The sequence below is a fragment of the Scomber japonicus genome, chromosome 1 (assembly GCF_027409825.1).
Source record: "Scomber japonicus isolate fScoJap1 chromosome 1, fScoJap1.pri, whole genome shotgun sequence".
NCBI classification, from domain to species: Eukaryota; Metazoa; Chordata; class Actinopteri; order Scombriformes; family Scombridae; genus Scomber; species Scomber japonicus.
The window spans coordinates 24,832,366-24,855,120 of record NC_070578.1 but is presented as its reverse complement, the minus strand read 5'-3'; the positions used below and the strand labels follow the sequence as shown (position 1 = coordinate 24,855,120).

The 22,755-nt window shown below is 38.3% G+C and overlaps 2 protein-coding genes across 2 annotated transcripts in view; one reads left to right on the top strand and one right to left on the bottom strand.

Annotated features, from left to right (window-relative positions):
* The window catches only part of mettl15 (methyltransferase like 15), a 51,192-nt gene extending 32,245 nt beyond the window's left edge, over window positions 1-18,947 (top strand). Inside the window, exons 4-6 of the mRNA XM_053324448.1 lie at window positions 9,994-10,185; window positions 12,558-12,736; window positions 18,067-18,947. Of these exons, the coding sequence (XP_053180423.1) occupies window positions 9,994-10,185; window positions 12,558-12,736; window positions 18,067-18,488 (793 nt within the window). The 3' untranslated portion in view covers window positions 18,489-18,947. The remainder of the gene's footprint in view (window positions 1-9,993; window positions 10,186-12,557; window positions 12,737-18,066) is intronic.
* spi1b (Spi-1 proto-oncogene b) overlaps window positions 1,738-22,755 on the bottom strand; it is a 162,504-nt gene continuing 141,486 nt past the window's right edge. Inside the window, exon 6 of the transcript XR_008321665.1 lies at window positions 1,738-1,757. The gene's annotated coding sequence lies outside the window, so the exon portion shown is untranslated. The remainder of the gene's footprint in view (window positions 1,758-22,755) is intronic.

Genomic DNA, 22,755 nt, shown 5'->3' with positions numbered 1-22,755 from the left:
ACTAAAGAGATCAAGGCCAATTTGTTCCCCAGCTAGAATATTTCTTATTATACTCAGTTATTTGTAGTGTCCTGGCTGGAATATACACTCACCGGCCACTTTATTAGGTACACCTGTCCAACTGCTCGTTAACGCAAATTTCTAATCAGCCAATCACATGGCAGCAACTCAATGCATTTAGGCATGTAGACTTGGTCAAGACGATCTGCTGCAGTTCAAACCGAGCATCAGAATGGGGAAGAAAGGTGATTTAAGTGACTTTGAACGTGGCATGGTTGTTGGTGCCAGACGGGCTGGTCTGAGTATTTCAGAAACTGCTGATCTACTGGGATTTTCACGCACAACCATCTCTAGGGTTTACAGAGAATGGTCCGAAAAAGAGAAAATATCCAGTGAGCGGCAGTTCTGTGGGCGCAAATGCCTTGTTGATGCCAGAGGTCAGAGGAGAATGGCCAGACTGGTTCGAGCTGATAGAAAGGCAACAGTAACTCAAATAACCACTCGTTACAACCGAGGTATGCAGAAGAGCATCTCTGAACGCACAACACGTCGAACTTTGAGGCGGATGGGCTACAGCAGCAGAAGACCACACCGGGTGCCACTCCTGTCAGCTAAGAACAGGAAATTGAGGCTACAATTCGCACAGGCTCAGCAAAATTGGATAATAGAAGATTGGAAAAAGGCCTGGTCTGATGAGTCTCGATTTCTGCTGCGACATTCGGATGGTAAGGTCAGAATTTGGTGTAAACAACATGAAAGCATGGATCCATCCTGCCTTGTATCAACAGTTCAGGCTGGTGGTGGTGGTGCAATGGTGTGGGGGATATTTTCTTGGCACACTTTGGGCCCCTTAGTACCAATTGAGCATCGTGTCAACGCCACAGAGTATTGTTGCTGACCATGTCTATCCCTTTATGACCACAGTGTACCCATCTTCTGATGGCTACTTCCAGCAGGATAATGCGCCATGTCATAAAGCGCGAATCATCTCAGACTGGTTTCTTGAACATGACAATGAGTTCACTGTACTCAAATGGCCACCACAGTCACCAGATCTCAATCCAATAGAGCACCTTTGGGATGTGGTGGAACGGGAGATTCGCATCATGGATGTGCAGCCGACAAATCTGCAGCAACTGCGTGATGCTATCATGTCAATATGGACCAAACTCTCTGAGGAATGTTTCCAGTACCTTGTTGAATCTATGCCACGAAGGATTAAGGCAGTTCTGAAGGCAAAAGGGGGTCCAACCCGGTACTAGCAAGGTGTACCTAATAAAGTGGCCGGTGAGTGTATATAATCAATGTATAGTAAAAACTTTTTACATCCTCACATAGAATGGGTTGGTCCATTTTTTCCCCCACCAACCAAGCATTATAATCATTTATACTGTTCAGCACTACACACAAGTGCAAGTCACAATGCTCTCGATTTATCTAGCTGATTAATAACCTCATTCAGTCAATCACACATAATAAGCAATAGCCAGTGAAGAATTCCTTATTTGGAGGCTTCTGTGATCTCTTCTAATACAAATCTTTCCTGTGACGCAATAATTGATACTGTTACTATTTAGAAACGCTTTTCAACCAAAGATGATTCCATTAAAATGGAGAAGCACCACGGAAATTCATAACAGTTATTGACATGACATGTGAGATGATGGCAAAGTCACCAAAGAGTTGTGAGAAATGATTCCATAGTTGTGATATTAAATATATAAGTCACGTGGAGTTTTTATTTTATTTTTATAACCCTCATCAGTTGAAATGAGGTAGCCCTGATTTAAATTTTGAAAAAAAAGGCATTTTTAAACACCTGCCTCTGTGTTTTTGTGTTCTATGTTTGTAGCTGCTTCTTTTTTTCCCTCACTGGACTGTAGATATTTTCATCACTGCTCCCCTGCTGAAAGCAATCAATCAGCATCTTGTCTTAGGCTTCAGTGACGCAGGTAAAGGAACTGAGCAGGTCAACACAAGGGAATATTTCAGGCTTGATTTGTGAAGAGGCAGCATCATGTTGAACGAGCATGCGCTCAAACTGCGGCTGCTTTAAAGGTTCCCGATGTCCTCACTGAGTGTACTTATTCCAGATGGACAAGAACAAATATTTAAATATTTAAGTGAAGGAATGGTGTGTGAGAAAGTGCAGCCATCATTATATTTTATGTTAAATAAACAATGTCTTGATAGGGCTTGGTGGCTCATTATTAACCTTGGAAATAGCAGTTTTATAACACTCCGGCAATAAATTGTGCATTTTCATGGGGTTTTGTACAATCTATTATAGATTTTGTCAAGATAATTTAAAACTGGTTTGTTAAATGTATTAGATTACTACTTTGGAAGATATTTTCTTCATTTTCTTCACTTAACACCTTGTAATTTTCTAGATTTTAATGGTGCAGTGTATAGGATTTAGTAGCATCTAGTGGTGAAGCACATTGCAACAAACTGGACCAACAATCGTTTAAATCAGTTCAGTTCAGTTCTTTACAAATAAAAAAAAACATGACAAAGACTGTGAAAAAAAAGGACTGTAAATATGTAGCTGTAATGAGCTAAAATAAATATTCTACTTACCCGACACTTTGGTTTGCTTCTCGGAAATAATTAGAGCAAGTCATGGTGGGATGGGTGAGAGACTGATACACAGAGTAGCATTCAAAGCTGCTTTCAGTTTGTTCTTTGCCTTTGATTTTGTGACACAAAAACGGAAAACCTTGACTCACATAAATAGGTAGTGGTGAGAGGCACCAGAAATTTGATTGCCTGTTTAGACAGAGCGGTATATTGACTGGCAGCTGGTGTCCACAATGAAGCAAGGTCAACTTGTGTGAGCTGAAGCTTCAGGCTGCTACACTGAGCTGATTTAACTGGTCAAATATATCTGCTCAGTAGGCCGGTTTTGCACAAAAGTTACCGTCAGTGTAATGCCCAGCAAGAGGGGAGTCTTCCAAAAATGTGTGCACTTCTTTTGTCAGTTCAGAAAGGAGAGTTAGCACGTCTACTTAAAAGCAGTCTTTGCGTCAAGTCCTTCACCCATAGCAGTTAAACACTTTGAGATGAGTGCATTTTTCTTGAAATCACATGAAGTTGAGTGCAGCAAACCACCTTGAGTTGATTATTTTTAATATAATTTTCCAACCATGTTCATGACTTTACGCAGTTCTGGTGACATCAGCTTTGTTATTAAACTTTTCCTACATAAGAAACTTTGTGTCCACTTGGCATGTAGCACCTTCTCTTGGATCTGTCTCACATTCATTGATGTAGTATTTCCAATCGAGAACTTTTTCGGTGAAGTAATCATCGAGGCAGCACATTATATTCTATGTTGTTGTTCTTGTGGTGATCTCTGCTACTACTGTCCCTGCAGTCTATTACTCCCTCTCTTTACATCTGAGGGAATATTTTTCTAGCTAACAGTGGCAAAGCATATTTTGTCTCTAACTGATGATGTGTTGTGATTGGCGCGGTGATATTCAAATATAATCAGTCATTGAATTTATGCATTTAAATCTGAGGTTGTTTAGTTTCTACTCTTTATCTAATCTATCTATCTATCTTGCAGTAGCACTGCCTCTGCAACCTGCCTAGAGGACACTCTGAGGCTCACTAATTGATTGATTAATTGATGATTGCATTAAATGCTCTGGAAGGTTCAAAAGAGCCTATGGTGTCAAAAGGACAGTTGTGGGAAATGTTGTGCACTGTTTGACGCTGCACAAGAGTGTTCTGTTGAGAACTCTCAAACCATCTCTGTGTATTAAGGAACAACAGACAGCATGACCTTTTATCCCTGATAAAGATGCAGAACTAGAGCACAAACTAACACTTGTTGAAAAAGAAAACTTCCAAAAATATCCAGATAAAGAAAATAGAAAAACCATTGCAGTGTTTTCATTGTGGATCAGTGAAATGTGAATTCAACAAAGCTCACGGGGCAACCACACAAAAATCTTATTAACGTTGCTTAAGAAAAAAATGAGAACATTAATCTCCATTAAACTTTATTTCAACTCAGAACTTTTACACTAGCCTTACATGGCATTTGATTACCTCACAAAAAGGGGACGGTACAGTGCAAATGGGGACGTACCATCATGTTTTTGAGTGCTGGAATTGCAGTTAAGATGCGTGGTTTGCTTCACCATTGACTTACACTAGTGTTATCAGCATTAGCACCTAACATTCGTCACTGGAATTTTACATCAAATGAAGTCAAGTTTTGGTCTATCTGTCTGTGAATTCAGAGAAAATCATTTTCAGTTAGGTTGATCCAGTGATATGCCAGAATAAGAAAATTTTGCATGATGTCAATGTTGTGGGGTTCTACAACTATAAATAGCTGAGATCTCTTAAGCAATTATGAGCCCACACTTGGACCTCAGCACATACACCACTGAAACTTGTCCTCTTTAATAATATAAGACCTTACATAAGGCATTTATATCTCCAACTCTGTGTCTAAGCCACATAAAGAAGTTAATAATTTAGAAATGTTATGTAACTGTTTTGCATATTTTTAAATCCTTCAGTGGCTTACAAAAACATGTTGTAGAAGAAGCCCCTGTGTTTAGTGGAAGGTATGTTATCACCTGCATGTGGGCAGACACACAGAGAAAATTTTAGTTTCCAATAATTAAAAAGTAAAAGTAATTTTTCCAGATAATTGCTATGCAGGCAATTGTCGTCTTTAATAAGCATGGTGGAATTTTCAGTATTAGTGTTGTAGCTAGCTACTACAAGACTTTGACTGTGTGAAATGATAAAAGAATGGCTTCAGATTTGTGTATAAAATGACTTGTACAAACAGCATAAAAAGACGGTCTCTTTTGCATTTGAATGTTTAGTTTTATCACTCTACTCATTGCCATCATTTCCATTCATTAACATTAACTGTGCAGGGTTGAGAAAACCGCTTAATGACGTGATGCAACAATACTTCACATTAGCTCCAACCATCTGTGTCCTCAAACAAAACTACTCAGTCTGAACCTGAACTTTTGCCCACCTTACTGCTGTTGCCCGTCAGTATGGCAGCTGGCTCTGACTGCACCACAAAAATGTCTTTTGTCTGCACTAACACAGAAAAGTTGCTCTGGAGTGGACACACATTCTTTCAATTCTTCCAGACTAATAAAATGAGTAATTCAACAATCATTTTAAACAGCTTAACTTGTGTAACATTCATTGGGAAACTCGCTGGCAGGCACTTCAGGCAGTTAGTGGAGCTCTGTCCCCTCTTTTTTCACCAAGCATCCATCTTCTCCCTCTAACGACATCTTTAACTTTACCATCACCTGAACTACCAACTATAGGCGGCTTATTGTTTGTTGTTGGCTGATAAGGTATTCTACAAAGTGTAATATGGTAATTTGGCAATGTTTTTATTCATTTTGAATGACTATAAATGCCCCCTCTTTACTGTCATTGAAAAACCTTTTCTTTACTACTTTATATTATATGTCATTTTGAGTCACCTCCTCAATTACCAATACACCATCATCCAGCAATTTACATTTCACAGTTTTTTTTATGGTGTCTTTCAGCTTTTTATCAGGAATTTCAATCTTAAAGTGTTCAGCAATTTTCAAGAACTGGTCCCTAGTGCACTGCTCCAAAAGCTCCTCACAAGGAGAAGCCACAATATCCTCCACTACAGAGGCCATGACTCACTTAATCAAGACCCAAAATAAGTCAAAGTACCAAAATCCAGTTACACAATGGTCCAGAAAAACACATTTAAGTAGCCACAAACAAGGAAGTCAAAAACCTCCACTAACTAAAAGGGCTAACTAACTCAACCCTAATCTTCAGGCTGTTAGCGGCAAGAGGGTCTTTAATCACCAAAACCAGTGGGACTGCTATGCTGCCACCACCAGCACCCCATGGACGTGAACCTGAGCATATAGCTCTACTCACTTTCACAGCCACACAATATACCTACAAGTAGAACTTGATAAGCCTACCAGAGATTAAGAGACTCCTTACAAGGACTAAACCAAAAGTCACCCCTTAAAATGACTTACCAAAACTGGACCAAACTGAGCACCAAAACACTCTCCCCAATCCCATTACCTACCAAAAAATAAAAAACCAGCATGTATAAGTCTCCCCCAAGAAACAGTCAAACATGGCCCACCTTTTAAAACCAGAAAAAAGAAAAAAGTCAATTCCCACACACGCTTATCACCTCTGCATTGATTTATTAAAAAGAGTTGACATTTCGTTACAGGGACCATTCTCAAGACACAACAATCATAAAATGGTCTACAATGTCAAAAATATTCTAAACCCAATGAGATGAAAGTTTGTGAACTCCCACCAAACAATCATTAAGAGATGAATTTATACTGCATCTTTGAATAATGGGAGGGGATCAAGAGTAGGTGGTGTGGTAAATGCTACAAAGAGGGCAGTAACAGAAGGGGATTGCACAGGTAATGGGAGAGAACAAGAAAGCCTTTGCTATAGATTTTTCAACAAATTAACTACTGTGCAAGATAGTGAATAACAAAAGAAAAGCAGAGGAAGGCCCTGGCAGCGTGGGTGAGATGCTCCCTTGCCATTTTGTCTGTCTTTAGTGGGCTTTGAAATAGAGGACCTGCCAATTTGAGTTCTTTCTTTGAATGCCCCTAGTCAATCTTTAGAAAGGTGGAGTCACTGTGATGTAGACTACATTAAAAAGGAGAGAGGCAAATTTAGTAAAATGTCTGAGGTCAGAAGTTCAACAATACCATTATTCTATCAATACCTGTATTGATACTGATGCTGCCTATACATGGCAGTATAACTATTATTATTTAGCTTACAATTATATAAATAATCATATAAAAGTATATCTTCTGAATGAAATTGTTCATTTTGTTTTCTTACTTGTGAAAGAAAGTAAAAGCGAAAGTATATTTCTGGTGCTTGTGTTGCTGCTTTTGTTAAAATAAGTTTAGTATTGCAACAGCTGCTTGGGAGCTAATAGCAAAATATACTTTTACAGGACTGCCAATCGGCTTAAGTCACATTTGTACAACTAAGTTTTCAAGACAGTAGGATTCAAATTTATATGTCGGTGCACCAATGCTCTATATAAATGTGTTATTCAAGAGGAAGAGAGAATTAATGGTTGTTTCTGTGGTGGCTGTTGTGGTCTAGCTTACACGTGGTAAGCATTCAGGGAAAAAACAACAGGCCTTCTCCTCCAGATGGAGGTTCATGTGTGGAGAGCAGTGACTCAATGTATGTGCACAGGTTGCTAGTAGCTTCAAAAACGGATAAGGCGTCAGATTTGATGAAGCATTTGAAAGTCCGTAGCATACATTTTAAAAGCAGAGATTTCCTTAATTAATAATAATAATAATTAATAAAAGTGAAACATACGGAATATTAAAGGATAAGCGTGGTGGCATGTTTTCAACATCCGGGGTCTGTAGGTTGACCTACTAACCTCTGATCTGGATGATGTCATTTCCGAACGTCTCTACCACAGCCCGGTTTATCATTGAGCAGAAATCCTCCAGTGTTGTGATAGACGTTTATTGACACATCCAGACGCGTATCTCCTAGTCTCACACGCCTCCATGAGCTCGGAGGGGAATAGCACTAACGTATCATAACAAAATATTGGTGAAATGAACTAGTTTTGCCGCAGATAATGCGTTATATAGAGGCTGCGCTTCGGTGCCCCGTGTATCGCATTATACGGATATACGTAGCGCTCCACTGGAGCTAATTTAGTCCGAACGACTCCAAATGACACCAAAGTTGTCTGGGTGAGTAAATGGTCATATTTTATGCTAGAAATAAGGTCCAGGTTGTAAAAACTGTAATTATCCTTTAATAGCAGCACTATTTGTTTAGGACTCCATCAGTATTTCAGTTCTTCTAATCAAGGCTAACATAGAAAATGTTTTAATTGTCCCAGAATCATGTCAACACACAAGACAGTCTCACATGAAGTGATTCAGCTAAAGCAGAAGTAAACTTTTTGGTGGGTCCCATGTTGAGGTATTACATCATCATTTAAAACTAATTAAAAATGGATGTTAACCTCATACTGATTACACTTTGTACTGAGTGCCAGATGAGGAGAGTTGTAGTCAAGTTAAGTAGCTCGACATGGTTGTGGGTCTTAAATATACAAAAGTTAGAAGTTGCCATTTAGAAAGGCCAATGGGATATTTTTGTTACTTTTGTTTAATAACTTTACCAGAGACCTATTTTTATATCTGGGAACCACATGGGTTGAAAACACTGCAGAAGACCTTTTGCTCCTAATGTATAGATGCTCACTCCTGTTGCTCTCTTCTGCCATCATCTTTGTTCACACAATGTTAAAAGGTCACATGAAAAATGCATGAATGTGGCTGGAGGATCTCACCACTCGTGCATAAGGAAGTGACTGAGTACACAGGGTCTTGCTCTGTCAGACACTAGGAAGGATCTCAGTAGGCTAGCTAAGACAGTTAACTTGTCTTCCATGGAAATATCTGATTCATTATTAGACTGCTGACTGAAAGCTACACAAACTATTGTTGGTTTCCATTGGATTGGTTTTTCACTTAGCCCCTCCACAAACACGTCTGCTCTGAATTACACTGACTTACTGGATGTTGATTGGGTGTGGTCTCTCTTTAGTGTATGGATGATGATGTAAAACAACTGATTAGTCAATACTTCCTATAAATGGAAGCAGGAACTCATCACTACTTACCATTTGTATTCAGGAGCAGAAAGAGCATTCAGAAAGTGAAAGGCCCTTCCTCCATTACCATGACTGAGGTAATGAGGGCACAGACTAAGTTGTCCTTGAGTATAGCTCCTAACCCCCAAACTACTCCAGTAGAACTGCTCAGTGGCCAGCAGATCAGATTGCAGTTGTACTGGGTAGCTTCCAGGTGTGAATATGTGTAACTGGGTGGAGCTGCTGGCTGTCATTCAGTGTGATAGTTCATGGCAAGTGATGAACACATATTGCAGAAAGTAAAGATCAAATATGTGAACTGTGACATGGAAGGACTGGAAATTGTGGTGTGGTAACCAATCACATGTGAATCCTATTAAACATTAATTTGTGAACGTAATTTGGAGCATAGTATTTTACAACACTCAGATCAGATACAGCCCCTGTACTGATCTATATAATTGTGAGCCGAAATGGCAACTGCATCCGCAGCTTTGCGGATTTGCTCACTGGTGACTGAGTGCAGGAGGTGTCAGCAGTTTTGTGTGTTTCTGTTCATGTTAAAATGAACAGGGCAAAACACTGTCCCACTTTTCTGACACTCTGTCTGGACTTGCAACAGTTAGCGGATTGATGAGTAGCCAACTATTAAATTATGTTTTTAAAACAATTTTATGACATTTTATGGACCATACCACTAATCAATTAACTAAGAAAATAATTGCTAGATTGGTTGAGAATGAAAAAATAATCATTTTTCAAATAAGAACATTTTTGATTTTGTTTTAAGTTATGTTGAAGATATTTAGCCCCACTATTTGTGATATTGGGGTACCTCAGGGAAGCGTCCTTGGGCCACTACTCTTATTCCCTTTATATTAATGATTCATCTACCAAGGTAAATATTTTTTGGCCTACTTTATGCTGTTAATGTTAATAATTGACTACTGTCTTCTGGTTGTAAGACCTTATTTATTTATCATGTAACTTTTAAGGCATAAACAGACCACATCTTACTCCCTGCCTCAAATAGATATTATGTAGTTATACTTTTATTAAGTCACAATTAACCAGCATGACAGCCTGTTAATTGTGCTAAAATGTAACGGATTAAACTGACAAACTGATTACTTGTTTCATACCTTGTTCTTTATTTCCTTCTTAAAACACTGGATGTTGTTGGGTTTTTAGTGTATTTGTTTTTTTAATTACGTCTATATGGCAAGTATTTTGATAACAATTTTGTTCTCCACATTTGATATGCAAAGTATAATGTCATGCAATATTCCTCTATCTCATCCTTTCTCCAGTGGTCGTGTGAAACCATTGCTTGGACGATTCAGCGAGCTTGAAGCCCTGCTGTCTAACATGAGCATTAAGCCAGGCAGTATTGATGCTGTCCTGTTGGATGCTGGCTGCTCCTCCATGCAGATGGACCGGGCAGAGAGAGGCTTCGCCCTCAGCAAGGATGGGCCTTTGGATATGAGAATGGATGGAGAAAGGTGAGAGGTTTGCGATATATATATTTTTTTGGGGGGGATTTATTGGCATTAATAAAACTGGGCATAAAAACCCCCAGCAGACTTTGTTTCCCTTATAAATCATGCTGGGAGACCCTGGATACTCAAATTAATTAGTTCCTTGATATTATTCAGATCTCATTAGAGCAGTAATGTAAGTGCAGCTAATGTTAAGGGGAGTGGCCAATATGTGAACAAAAACATTGGTACTCATTTGGAACACAAACATTTTTTTAATTTTGTTTTAATTTCTTAATGAAATTGAATAAAATAGTAATGGGGAAACTACTTTAGCATGTTTGTGTAACTGCCTAAAATGAGGATTTAGGATAAGATAAGATTGCTTTCCTGTTTTCTAGGTATGCAATCTCTTGTAGTCCTGTAAAAGTACAGATACATTGTTATATGATTGTATAAACTCTTGCAGTGTTGCTGTATCAAAAGCATCAGGTTAACAGAGCTGCAGCAGCTTCAGTCCTCAGTCTGTGGCTACGCAGGATGCTTTCTGGCACAGTATTGAGTGCAGGTCACTTGCATTTTGGCAGCCCCCAAAAACCAACACAGAATAACAGACACAGAAAATAGACTTTAAACATAAAAACACAAGGCACATACAGCATGAATAAGATGCAACCATTTAAGACAGCTGTACTAATTAACATAGAAGTGTATCAAAGGTTTAATGTTTCAGTATTTTCTTCACTTGCCCAGTCAGGCAAGTGGGTCAGAAATCTATACTTGCTCAAAGAATTGTTTTTAAATGTATTTGCAGTTATCAAATAACAACAAAGACTACATTTAAATTTAATGTAATTTTATTAAAGTTAATGAAGCAGATACAGAGCATCACAGATGTGAAGCAACAAAAAATTCATATCAAAAATGGTTTGACCCATCGCCTATATTTCACTGAACACTAAAGTTTTTTTGATCAGCCCAGTTTCAGCCCAATAGACTCCCTAACCCGATAGCAAATACATTTTTAGTCTAATTTGATCCTCTCTAAGCTTACTGATTTCCATCTTTAATGTTTCTCGTTCTCGAGAGTATTTGTGGCAGTGAAAAATTACATGCCCTACTGATTTCTCTATTTGACAGTGCTCACATAATCCTGAGGGATGTTTGTTTCATGCATCACACTACCAGCCTGCTCAATTCTTGAATGGCCAACAGACCGTACCAATATTCTCCGATGCGTGCAAATGGAGGGGACTATGTTTTGTACCTGATAACGAGAACATAATTCGTGATTGAAACAAATGACTGAAATATTTTATTTTATCTTTTTTACTTAAAAAAGAAAAAGTGAACTACTTGCCCCATCAGGCAAGTGAGTTGCTAGACTAACTAGCCCAATGTCGCATTTTACTTGCCCCAGGTAATCGGGCAAGCCTTATGAATATGAAACATTACTTAGGAAACTGTTTTACCATTTCCTTTTTGTCATGGATCATATAATTTACAATTATTAAACTGTAAATTAGGATTGGGTTGTGTTGTAGTGTGTGAAAGATAACGTAAAAAATGTACTTCAAAGTACAACCCAACCAATAACAGCTCATCACAGATATCTAGGTATCAGTGTACATTGGCCAATAAATAATAAAGAATTGCAGTACAAAATTGCTAAAGATATTTTTTATTAAGAAACAGTGTCACTGTTTCATTGCCCACCAGAGACCAGATTTATTGGATCCTTATGAAAAATGTTTGATTTAGTTATGTGTGTATGTAAATAAATGAACAATGGCTGCTATCTTAGTATCAGATGTTTTCACTCACTTATGGATTTCAATATTGACCTCAAAAATCTAATATCAGTCAGACTATACTTTGAATTACATTTTAATATTCAGCAGTAAATGTACAGAAATGCAAAATGATCACAAATAATTGAATTTGAATACTTAATATGTTATCATTATTCTACCAATATAATCATATTGTTCAGCCATATAAAGAGGACAAAATACGATATGTATAATATAATATAATATGAAACCCCAATGCAGACATGTCAAGAAGAGCCGTGCCTGCCCTTTTGATATTTACCCAACTGAAATCTCTGTGCATACACATGCTGTGTATTGCAAGTTAAGGATTGTTGAATGTTTTCTGAAATATATCTATAAATCACATTACAATGTCAGCAATAACATACAAAGCAACCAGCTAAGATAACCTCATTATGAACTATTGCACAAGCTGCATTTCTCTTTTCATTCCCTCACAATCTTCTATTCATATCTGTCAGCCATAAAGGTTTTCAGCTGTATCTCAGAGTTGTCAGGATTCGCCACTGTCAGCAAGGACGTGACGTCAAGCGGCTTAATTGGGCTTCTCTTTGTGCGTAGGTACCCCGACATGCCCTGCGCTGCTGACGTTGTGAATACCTTAGATCAACAGGCTCTTGCATCCATCCTCACTGCATATGGGGAAGAGAGAAACGCCAGGAAAATAGCTTCAGCCATTGTGGAGGCACGCCGTCTCAACCCCATCACCCGGACACAGCAGCTGGCCAGCGTGGTGGCAGGTAGCTCAACACTATCCTGATTAATTCCCCGCAGCATTCTGGAGGCTGTAAGGGGAAAATAAAACATGAGTGGAGTTATTAAGGCTGTCTCCCAGTGGGACATATTTGTCACAGAAAATTACGTGGACTGTAATCTCGTCCTCTCTCCTGCTTGTGTTTTTGGTGCCTTTCTTCCACATCCTTCCTTTTAGAGATAAAAATGAGACAAAGACAGAACTGGAGGTGGCCAGTGCCTTGAAAACAAATAGTGTCTCACATACAGTCTCTCTTTTCCCCCTCTCTACTTTCCCCCCATTTCTCCGCTCACAAATATGCAAACACACCTGACACAAATGCAAACACCCACACACATACTGAATGCTCACACACATGACACACTTGTGCAAAAAGCTGGGATTACACTGTTCGTCTGCACTGATTGTTTTTTAGTCGTATGCCTCTAGATTTGAGCTGCTGAACGAGTGAGATGTTTTTTCACTAGTTATTGCACAGAGCAGTATGTGCGTCAGTGTCACCCTGGGAGAACAGGTGCGAGTAAGAGCAGCTGTTTGATCCTTTTTTGAAGAGCATAGCAAGTCACCACCAATGTTTATTCGACACAATCCAAGAGGTCTTGATTTAAGAAAGTTATCGCAGGGGAGCCCTGTGACCAATTGTGACAGCAGTGCTGACAAGAAAAACTTTGCAGTCTGAGGAGAAATGACAAGGGCTTATGTGTGGAGGGGGCACATTACTTTAGGGATGCAGTGGTATTAAGACATCATATAAGAAAGGCTTTTTGGTCATATTTTCCTTCCTCTTCATTTCTTTTTCACTGGCTTTTTTTCTGGTTGATGTATCCCTGTTACACACTGTACAGTAAAAAGTTCATTAATTTATGGATCAATATTTAACTTTATTTATTCTTTTTTTTTGACAAATACTGCAGCTAATGTTGCCTATGTTTATGCATTTCTGAAGTGAAAATTAGCCTTGTGCACATGCACCCACTTCCACAATGATGGAGATTTGTGAAGCAAAACTATGCCCACGCACAACTTTATAAATCTGACAAAAAGAATGCTTCTGAATTTCTCCATTTTCGTGGGCACACGTCTTTATTTGCTGATTTTTAAAATTAATTAATTTTTTTTTGCTTTATGCCACTTGTTATTAAGACAGATGAATGGTGCTCACATTACAGAGTTTGAGGCTGAGTTATGTCTCTTTGAGCAGTATCAGTTTAAAATATTAGTCATGAGGTCATTAAAGCCTATTGTGAACATTTTATATATTAATTCCAACATCTTACTCTGTCTGCAGGCTTTCAACAGCTCCTACTGTATAGTCACTTTCTGTCTCTAGTGGGGATTTATGTATGTTTGGCACAGTTGTTCTTCAACTGTTTATCCAGCGTGGTGTAAATACTGGCGCAGTGTCCAGAGGACTTCCGTTGATATTGGACGATTCTGCAGACCACGATTTGTGTCCAGTGCCAGTGTTCATTGCTATACTGCAAGAGTAAACTGAATGAAGGTGGGGGTGGTGAATGGGTGTGTAGCAGATTGATAAATGTCATTTTTATTCATTACTTTTGTGTGATTGTACTGGAATCACCCATGATAGTTTTCTTGCCCTGTGTTTGTTCTTTTTTGTTTATCCTTTGTTGTGATGCACTTTGTATTTTTCAGTACGGGTGTTATGAACTCAATTATTATAACATATTATATATTTGGCCCCATGATGGTACAAGAGTTTCAATGATATGGCCAAAGAAGGCTACAAAAATAATGCATGTGACTTAAAACAGACAAACAAACAACACAGGCCCCACCATGAAGACACATTACTATAGTATACAGCAGCGATGGAACAGAAAAACCTTATAGCCAAGAAACGGCTAGTTTTTGTTCTAAAAGGTGCTTTGGCAGAGCAGCCTTAGCCATGTTTAAACCACATAACACAAATGAAAATTTGTTGAATGAAAGGACATCAGTCTTAGCTTCTCTAATTGAATTAATTAATTCAAATTCATTTATGTGCTTGATTATACTGGCAATTCAAAAGCAGTTCAGAAAACCTTGTCAGCAGAAGAGCCTTCAACAAAGTTTATCAGTAGTTTCTTTTTGATTATTCCTCTTTGAAGTGTTATATAAATGTCCCTTGTTTTTACTTGTACTAACCTTTTATGGATACTGATATATCTTCAATATGCTGGTATTGGCAGAAAGCTCATTTGTAACTCTGGAGTAGAGCTGGGTGACTAAGTCAAAAAATGTCATCTCGACTTTTGACTCTGAGTCGATTCAAAATTTTCATAAAATTTTACTTTCTTTTTTTTGCTTGCTAAATGCTGGATAGAAACATCATATTTGAGGTCATGTGCAAGACAGCTGAGCAACAATAATAAAAGACCTGCACCACCTGCAGGGCTGTTGTCATTAAGCATGAAATAGGTTATCCCACTCAGCTATTGCTACTGCTAGAACACCAACATCAAGTTTAATCATCAGTTTCAGCACAGACAGAGCGGAAAGGTCCGTTCACTAAGTCATTTTTCTGCTGTTTGTACTTCTTGACAAAATATTTGCCTGATATCTGCAGACAGCTGGTTGGTTAGCTTACACCAGCTAGAATCTGCAGTCTGTTTAGTCGACTCCCGGCGCTTCAGCTCCTGTAGCCAAAGCCAGCGAGCCACCTGGACTTCCAATAATCCTCGGTTAGTTATGATTATGTTGTGACTAACTAATACCCAGATATCATCTATGTTAAGTTTAATCTGAAAATATTTTTTTTGTACATATTATAATAACTCATAGTTTACATATTGTCAAAAAACAGATGAAATAATCAAATTAATAGGTTGTTTTTTTAAAGGCACATAAATGCGATAAGTGCACTTTTGAGCCATATGTTGTCTTATGGCCGAGTCACACCAACACTTATAAAAGAAAAATATTTCAATAACAATAAAATTGCCACAAACAATGAATTTGAGTGAAGGTAACAATAAAAGTTCAGGCACTTTGATCTGATGAATTCTTGATTTCTGGTGATGCAGCCTCAATGCAGTGTCTCTGTCACTCAAATTAGAACATTTCAACCTTTCTTTTATTGTTTTGAACATTTCTCATTTTGTCAAAAACACCAAAGCATCAAACACAGTCAAGATCCTCATTGAGCTTACTGTATAGTCTCGTTGTTCTTTGGTTGATTCATGCTACAAACATCACACATAGAAACTGCAGATGAGACATAACAGACAAGTAAAGTACAGGTGGAGCTTGGTGTTGATAATTGTCCCATTTTATTGTATGTAACAGATTCACAGTGTTGTGGTTCCCTCTTAACTAACCGATTTTCCTTTATGTACACATCTTAATCTCTTCTTTTCTCCATGGATCTGTCTGTAGGACCTTTGAAAGATGAATTAGAGAGAGAGCACATGGCTTGGTGAGACCAGACCAGAGCTGGTCCTTGCTGTGCAGGCATTGTATTGATTGCAGTGTGAGTCACACCTTGGGCTGTTTAGTGCAGGAGGAGAGAAATGCCACATCACTCACTTCTCTTTTTATTGCAGTTTCTCTTTAGGTATATATAATTATCTAATTGTTCTTTTGTCCTCTTTGTGGTGGTTATGTTTTGGTCAAGTTGAACTCTGCTATCTCCCCACATCAGTTCATTTAATGCTAATGTTTCCCAACTTTGAGGCAAATTTTCACATAATTTTCAGTCAATTTTTGGGTCTAACCTCTAATTGTCACATTTATTGACCCATTTGTGGCTAAAATCTGATGCGTTTTTCACCCAATGTGTTCCATATCAAACAGGTGCACAAGCTTGTGCAAGTGCAGTGTCTACAGTGAGGATTGCTTGAATACTGGAGGAGAAAAGTTAAGCATAGAAAATCAGTGACAGCAGGCCCAGACTGAGTGCAGCAGTCAGAGAGCAATAACTACAAAAAACATAATATTAATATTTAATTTTGGTGTTTTTTTAACAATAATCAGGCCACAGGGAGTCATTTTGTGCTCGATCAGATTTAACTTGAACTTGGCATTCAGGACTGAGAGATCGTGAGAGGCATTTGGCTGCATTTACCTCCGTGTTTTAGTGACACATCAGCCATATCAACACCATCTCCACCCTCCATCTGCTCTGCACGGAGGCTCTGACGGACCTGCAGCTCTCTCTCCCTCTTCATTGGTTACAGTGACTTGTATATATTTTGAATAAGCTATGTGTTTTTGTGTTATTTCTAAATCTTTTTTGTTTCCTTTGAACTTAATTTAATAACTCCTCTTGAACTAATCATATAAACAGGCCTATTGTGTCTATAAAATCAAAGAGTTTCAGGCACTCTTATCTCTTTCCTGTTATTCACACATTGATATCACCTATGGATTATTGAAGTTGTATATGAGTCGTTTATGGGTGGTTGGTCCAGTTTGACTCCTTCGCTCCTCTTTCAAATGATTTGTCTTGTCTGTCCAGAATAAGCGTGTTGCTGACCTCAAACTAGATGGACATACTGTAGCCTGCTGAGTATTGACCTAAAGTGTTGACCCATGAGCTTTTTCAGTGGTTGTCTTGTTGTCTCAGTATATGTGGCAGACTGTGTCATCTGCACACTTTTCGATGCATTGGCCTGCATGACTGCATACATTACATTTCCATACTTGTTTTTTTGTGTACAGTCCATTTTTCCAATTCTGAATGTTTATATTGACTATCAACTATTCTGTGAAACCCTAGATTGTGTTAAATGCTGTAAGGTTGGGATTATAGGTCAGTACGTCAGCCCACCACATTGTTCCAGACTGAAATATCTCTTTAACTGTTGGATGGATTGCCATGAAATTTCATATTGACATCCATCGTCCCTAAAAGATGAAACCTACTGACTCTAGTGATCCTTTGATTTTTTTTTTCTTGTGCCACCAACATGTCAAAATTTCAAAGGCAAAACATGGTAACACCGAATATTGCCTCTAGACAGTGCCTAAACCTTTTACACAGTACTGTAGGTTGCTGGGTTGGAAAAAACACAGGGATGTAGTGGTCATTAAAGATCCTCCTGAGTTTTTCCAGATACTCCAGACCACCACTCTTAAGATGGGAAGGTCCTCTGGTGTTTCCTCATAGTTGTAGGTTTATCATTGGGACAGCTATTTGGCAAATTTCTCGAGAACATTCCAATATTTGTTCTGCCTGCATTGCTATTTGTATTCTTCTTTGTGTGGTTTTACTTTTTATTTGCAAGTAAAGATGTCATAGAAAGTAAAGATAACAAAATGTAATGCTTTACACTTGAATCCGGACCCACTCACAAAGCATTTCTTTGTCTCTAGGATCGTTTCCTGCAGGAGTTATCTATGCACGCAAGGACCGTCTCCACAGATCTTCACATGTGGCCACTAAGACTTTCCAAGCTCTGCGTATCTTTGTGAATGATGAGCTGAACGAACTACACGAGGGTCTGCGTGCTGCCCAGGCAACACTGAGACCTGGAGGACGTCTCTGCGTACTCACCTTTCATTCATTAGAAGACAGACTGGTCAAACGTTTCCTGCAGGGAGACGACTTGTCTAATCTAGATCAGTATTACTTCAGCTCGAGGAAGCAAGGCACCGGTAAGGAAAAACTGGTGGGAAAAAGAGAAAGTGTTTATTGGCTTCCTCTGCGAAAAAAAGTGATTATGCCAGAAAAGGAAGATGTAAAAGAGAACCCTCGAGGACGCTCCGCAAAACTCAGGGCAGCACTCAGACGATAATTATTGTCACATCAGGGATTTTGAATCTTTCCCCCAAAGAAAAAATGGGCTTTTTTAAGGACAACTTTTTACACTGAATACATGATGCATTTACACAGCAATTTTTAGTTAATGTTTGTGGTAACGCAATCACTACAGAGTCAAGCTGATCGCTGCTTCACAGATGAATAAGTGGTTCAAGTGATGGGACATCAGTTATTCTCACAGGCTTGATATAAAGAATGACGTGCCTACCAAATGCCGACCAATATTCCTGCTGCAAAGTCGGCCTCTTAATGACAACACTGGAATAAAGAGAGACATTTAACTTTTAGCCGCTATAAAGAATAGACTATGAAAAGTTTTCTGTACTGGTCTGAATAGAAGACAAAAAAATAACGTTTAATCCTATATTTGGTGTCTAGACAATTACATGTTCACAACATCAGATTTTCTTTTTGAATGAATAAAGAAAAGTAAAACTGATTTATACAAGGAGTGTTGCATTGTGGGTTGTTTGTAGCCTTAATGTTGCTGGGCTGGTGAGTGTCTTAAAGTGTGTTTATAGTAAATCTGACAGAGTCAGTCAGGCCTTAAAGTGTTTCGGTACTCCATTTTAACCTGTAGGAGTTTCTGAATGTCTGTGTAACGTGTTGTTTTGCGACTGACGAACTAGATTCATGACGAGTGAAAATGAGTCCAAAGTGAATTCCAACATCTCTACAACAGAAACAGAATATGTCAGGCAACTAAGTGAGCCCAAAAAGACAAGTAATCTTATAAATGCTAACTGTTGGTGAAAATAATTTTGACCACTTCCAACAGCCTGGTATGACTGTGTATTTAACAATGATGGACGTTATATATTTTTCCGAAAACGGGTATATGAGAAGGGGCTTGTCTGATCATCAAGGTCGCCTTACAATTGGGCCAATACAGTTTTCAGGAACCAATTATTTTATAACATCTAGGTTTATTCATTTATCTATTTAATGGTGGTTACTGTGATGACTTGAATGGCTTTGCTAATTTGTGTGGTCAGGAATAAAAATCAATACCGCAGCTAGTTATTGTAATGTGTGTGTGTGTGTGTACTTTGATAAACTAAAATGTTTCTAATTTAAAGCCCACCTCTGTGGATACCCAGGGTTCAGTTCCTAGTTGTACCGCTTTCACCTTCAGCTTGGTCTTGTATTACAACCGTATTTGCTGCTGGGAAGCCAGTGAGGGTTGTCGTCATCGACACTGTGCTGGTGATTTCTACTGGTTGGAGCACTGCCAGTGGGTGGGCTCTGGGAGTGAAAACATTAGCCTCCTAAATGGAGCACTCTCCCATTAAAGCTCATTACTGGCAGAAGCGGCTGGCGACACCATATGTCACAGATATAGCACGTCTGTGTGCAGCCCTCCCCGGGACAAAGGTGGAGTTCGCAGTGAAGAGGACTGCAATGCACACAAAACTGGACATTACAAACTGGGACAAAATGGAGAGTAAAAACAAACAAAAAAACGACATATATGGCAAAAAATAAAACTCAAAGTTCCACTAGCTTTCAAAGCTTTTAGCTGCATTTCATAGCAGCCATTCAGTGAGTGAAGCTGACTCAGAGAGAAATTTGCATATTTAGGTCACTTGATGACAGCTGATTCAGCTTCATTCACTGAATAAAGACCACAAATTGGGGTTGAAAGCTAGTAAGTGAACCTTTGATCCTAGATTGCTTTGCTGCATGTACTGTTTCCAAAGGTCAAGATTGAATTCCCATGCTTTAAAGAAGTACAGTTTAAATTATGACTTAAACTAATTAGAAAGAGATGATTGTGTTTACAGTGTAATACTTTAACTTTGTCTTCCAGAAGAAATTTCTCAACTGGCAGTATCACTGAAGAGTGAAACTCAAGTGAGAGCCTCAACTATGAACACAAAATTGTATGAAAGCTGGTTTAAGTTATACAAATGCAAATATGTGCCTGATTTGTTTCCTTTGCATTGGTTTCCTTTTTGTATTTTGAAGTACGGACCACTTTTTCACCTCAGTGTTACATTTTAAACATCTTGGGTGTAATAAAGCAGTGTAATAATGGCTGACATTGTGTTTAAAGGGTAAGAAGATTGATTGTACACACTTCTGAATTCTTTAACCAGCTGTTTATAAGAAAGAAGGTAAATGTAAAGTAAAGATATGTGATATGTTTACATTTCTTAAACTGCTTGTGTTTGACAGACCATCAAGTTACTATTACTGCTAAATCACCTAGCCTGTAACACAAAAAATACCTTTTTCCCCACTGACATCTGTATTTCCCCTGAACCTCCCTTGATGAGTAGCTCAAGTGAAACCTCTACTGTACCATATGAATCAGTAATGCCACTAAATACTGAATGACGCAAGTGTCAGAAGTGGTGCTGAATGAGCTGGCTGGTTGTTCCTGAGCATCCTCTCACCTTCTGCTGTAAGCAGATGAGGTGTTTTGATCTTTACTATTTGACTTTGACTAATTGTAATTGCTCCATCAAGATTATTAACACTTTTTTTCTTCTGTCTCAGTTTAGTGCACTCCAAATATACCCTTCTTGTTACCTTGGAAACTAAATAGCACAAGCAACATTTAACCGTGTCTAAAATTATATGCTGTATTAATCTAATATGAAATGATGCCACATCTTGAATTTGAATGTCCCTCACTTTTGACATCAGTCAATGCAAATTACTGTCTCTGCTGACGGAGGATGTCATGACATTTGATCTTTGGAGCACTTTGTTTCTACCTTGTTGCCATAAGATCTTTACTGAATCAAACAGTTGACTATCAAACAGGAGGTGAGCAGGGGTAAGAAAATGTTACTCACGACTTCAGTCCACACTGGTGCGTGGTACTGTAGTGTTCATGTAAATATAAAAGAATAAAGAAACAACAGAAACGTCAAGTTTCTTAATTGAACACATTCCTTAGTCTTCTTTAAAGTGTATCTTAACAGATTGACCCTTGAGTGTTTTTACTTGTGCTCCTATTTTACTGAGTATGCAGGATGTGATGTCAGGCTGATGCATGTGTTTGTGTTTTAATACAACACTAATTTAAGATGTACAACTCACCACACGACTTGCAGCACTGATGAGATTAGACTGATTATCAAATTTTATAGCTATATTTTATAATTGATGTGTGAAGAAATTGCCTAATAGATGGTGTGTTTTCATATATTAGTTGATTCTAATGAGTCATTAAGCAGGTCAAGTGCTTTTTGTACCATAATGTTGGATATTCATAACACTCTGAGCACAGCCATTTGTTGACTGTAATTAAGTACATTTCCTCTAATAAAATTTAAGAACTTACATTTTAGACTTCAAAACTCTACTCCTACAATGTGAACAATGGCTGTGACAGCCATTCTCAGAACATCGTCAGCTGGTGGGATGGCTGAGGGGGCATCTCCCGTGGGCTATCATCTTGCCGCCTGACTCTACTGCACACACTCCCAGAGAGGAGTTATTTTGGCTTCACTTTAACATAATGTTAGGAAGTGGAGAAACGTCATCCATATTTATATACAGTCAATGGATGCCACTAAATTCTACACAATGCACCTTTAAAATATAATGCTGCATGCAAACACTGATTTGGCTATACTGCTAAACAATGAGAACTTTTACATTTAATACTTCAAAGTTGTGATATGCACTTTTTTGTTGTTGTCTTTTTTAGGTTGAATTTGGCACCACACATTTACTGGTGTGGCTCAGTTTTGACAGAAAGAACTTAAAAGAATAACTGGTATATCTATTTATTCAGATGCTTTAATAAAGTCAGCTAATAAAATATCTGATTTCTTTCTGAGTAGTTCATAGCTCTCCAACATTTCACTGTGGCTACTCCTAACCAATTTCGTAGATTCATTTTTGGTGAACAGTCACAGTCAGAGCTAACCTTGATGAAAACACATTGCCTGAATGCATTAAATAAAAGCCATGAAGTGTTTCATAATGTCAGTGCTGTTGATGTGAAACAGTAGCAGTAGGAAATATTCTGTTTGCATTATTATGAACTGAATATAGCTTGTATGACTGTAAGAGAGTGAACAGAATATAAGGAGGCTGACTTCAATTAAAAAAGCTGGATTACACACTATACATGCATAGTTTCTTGTGAAACTAACACGGAAAGGGTGGACTCACCCACTAACACACTAATGTACAGAATGTAATAACAGTGATTGGCTATTGTTGAGGAAATGCCACCTATACGTAATATTTAAAAAACAGGGCTTATTTTTTAGGGATTA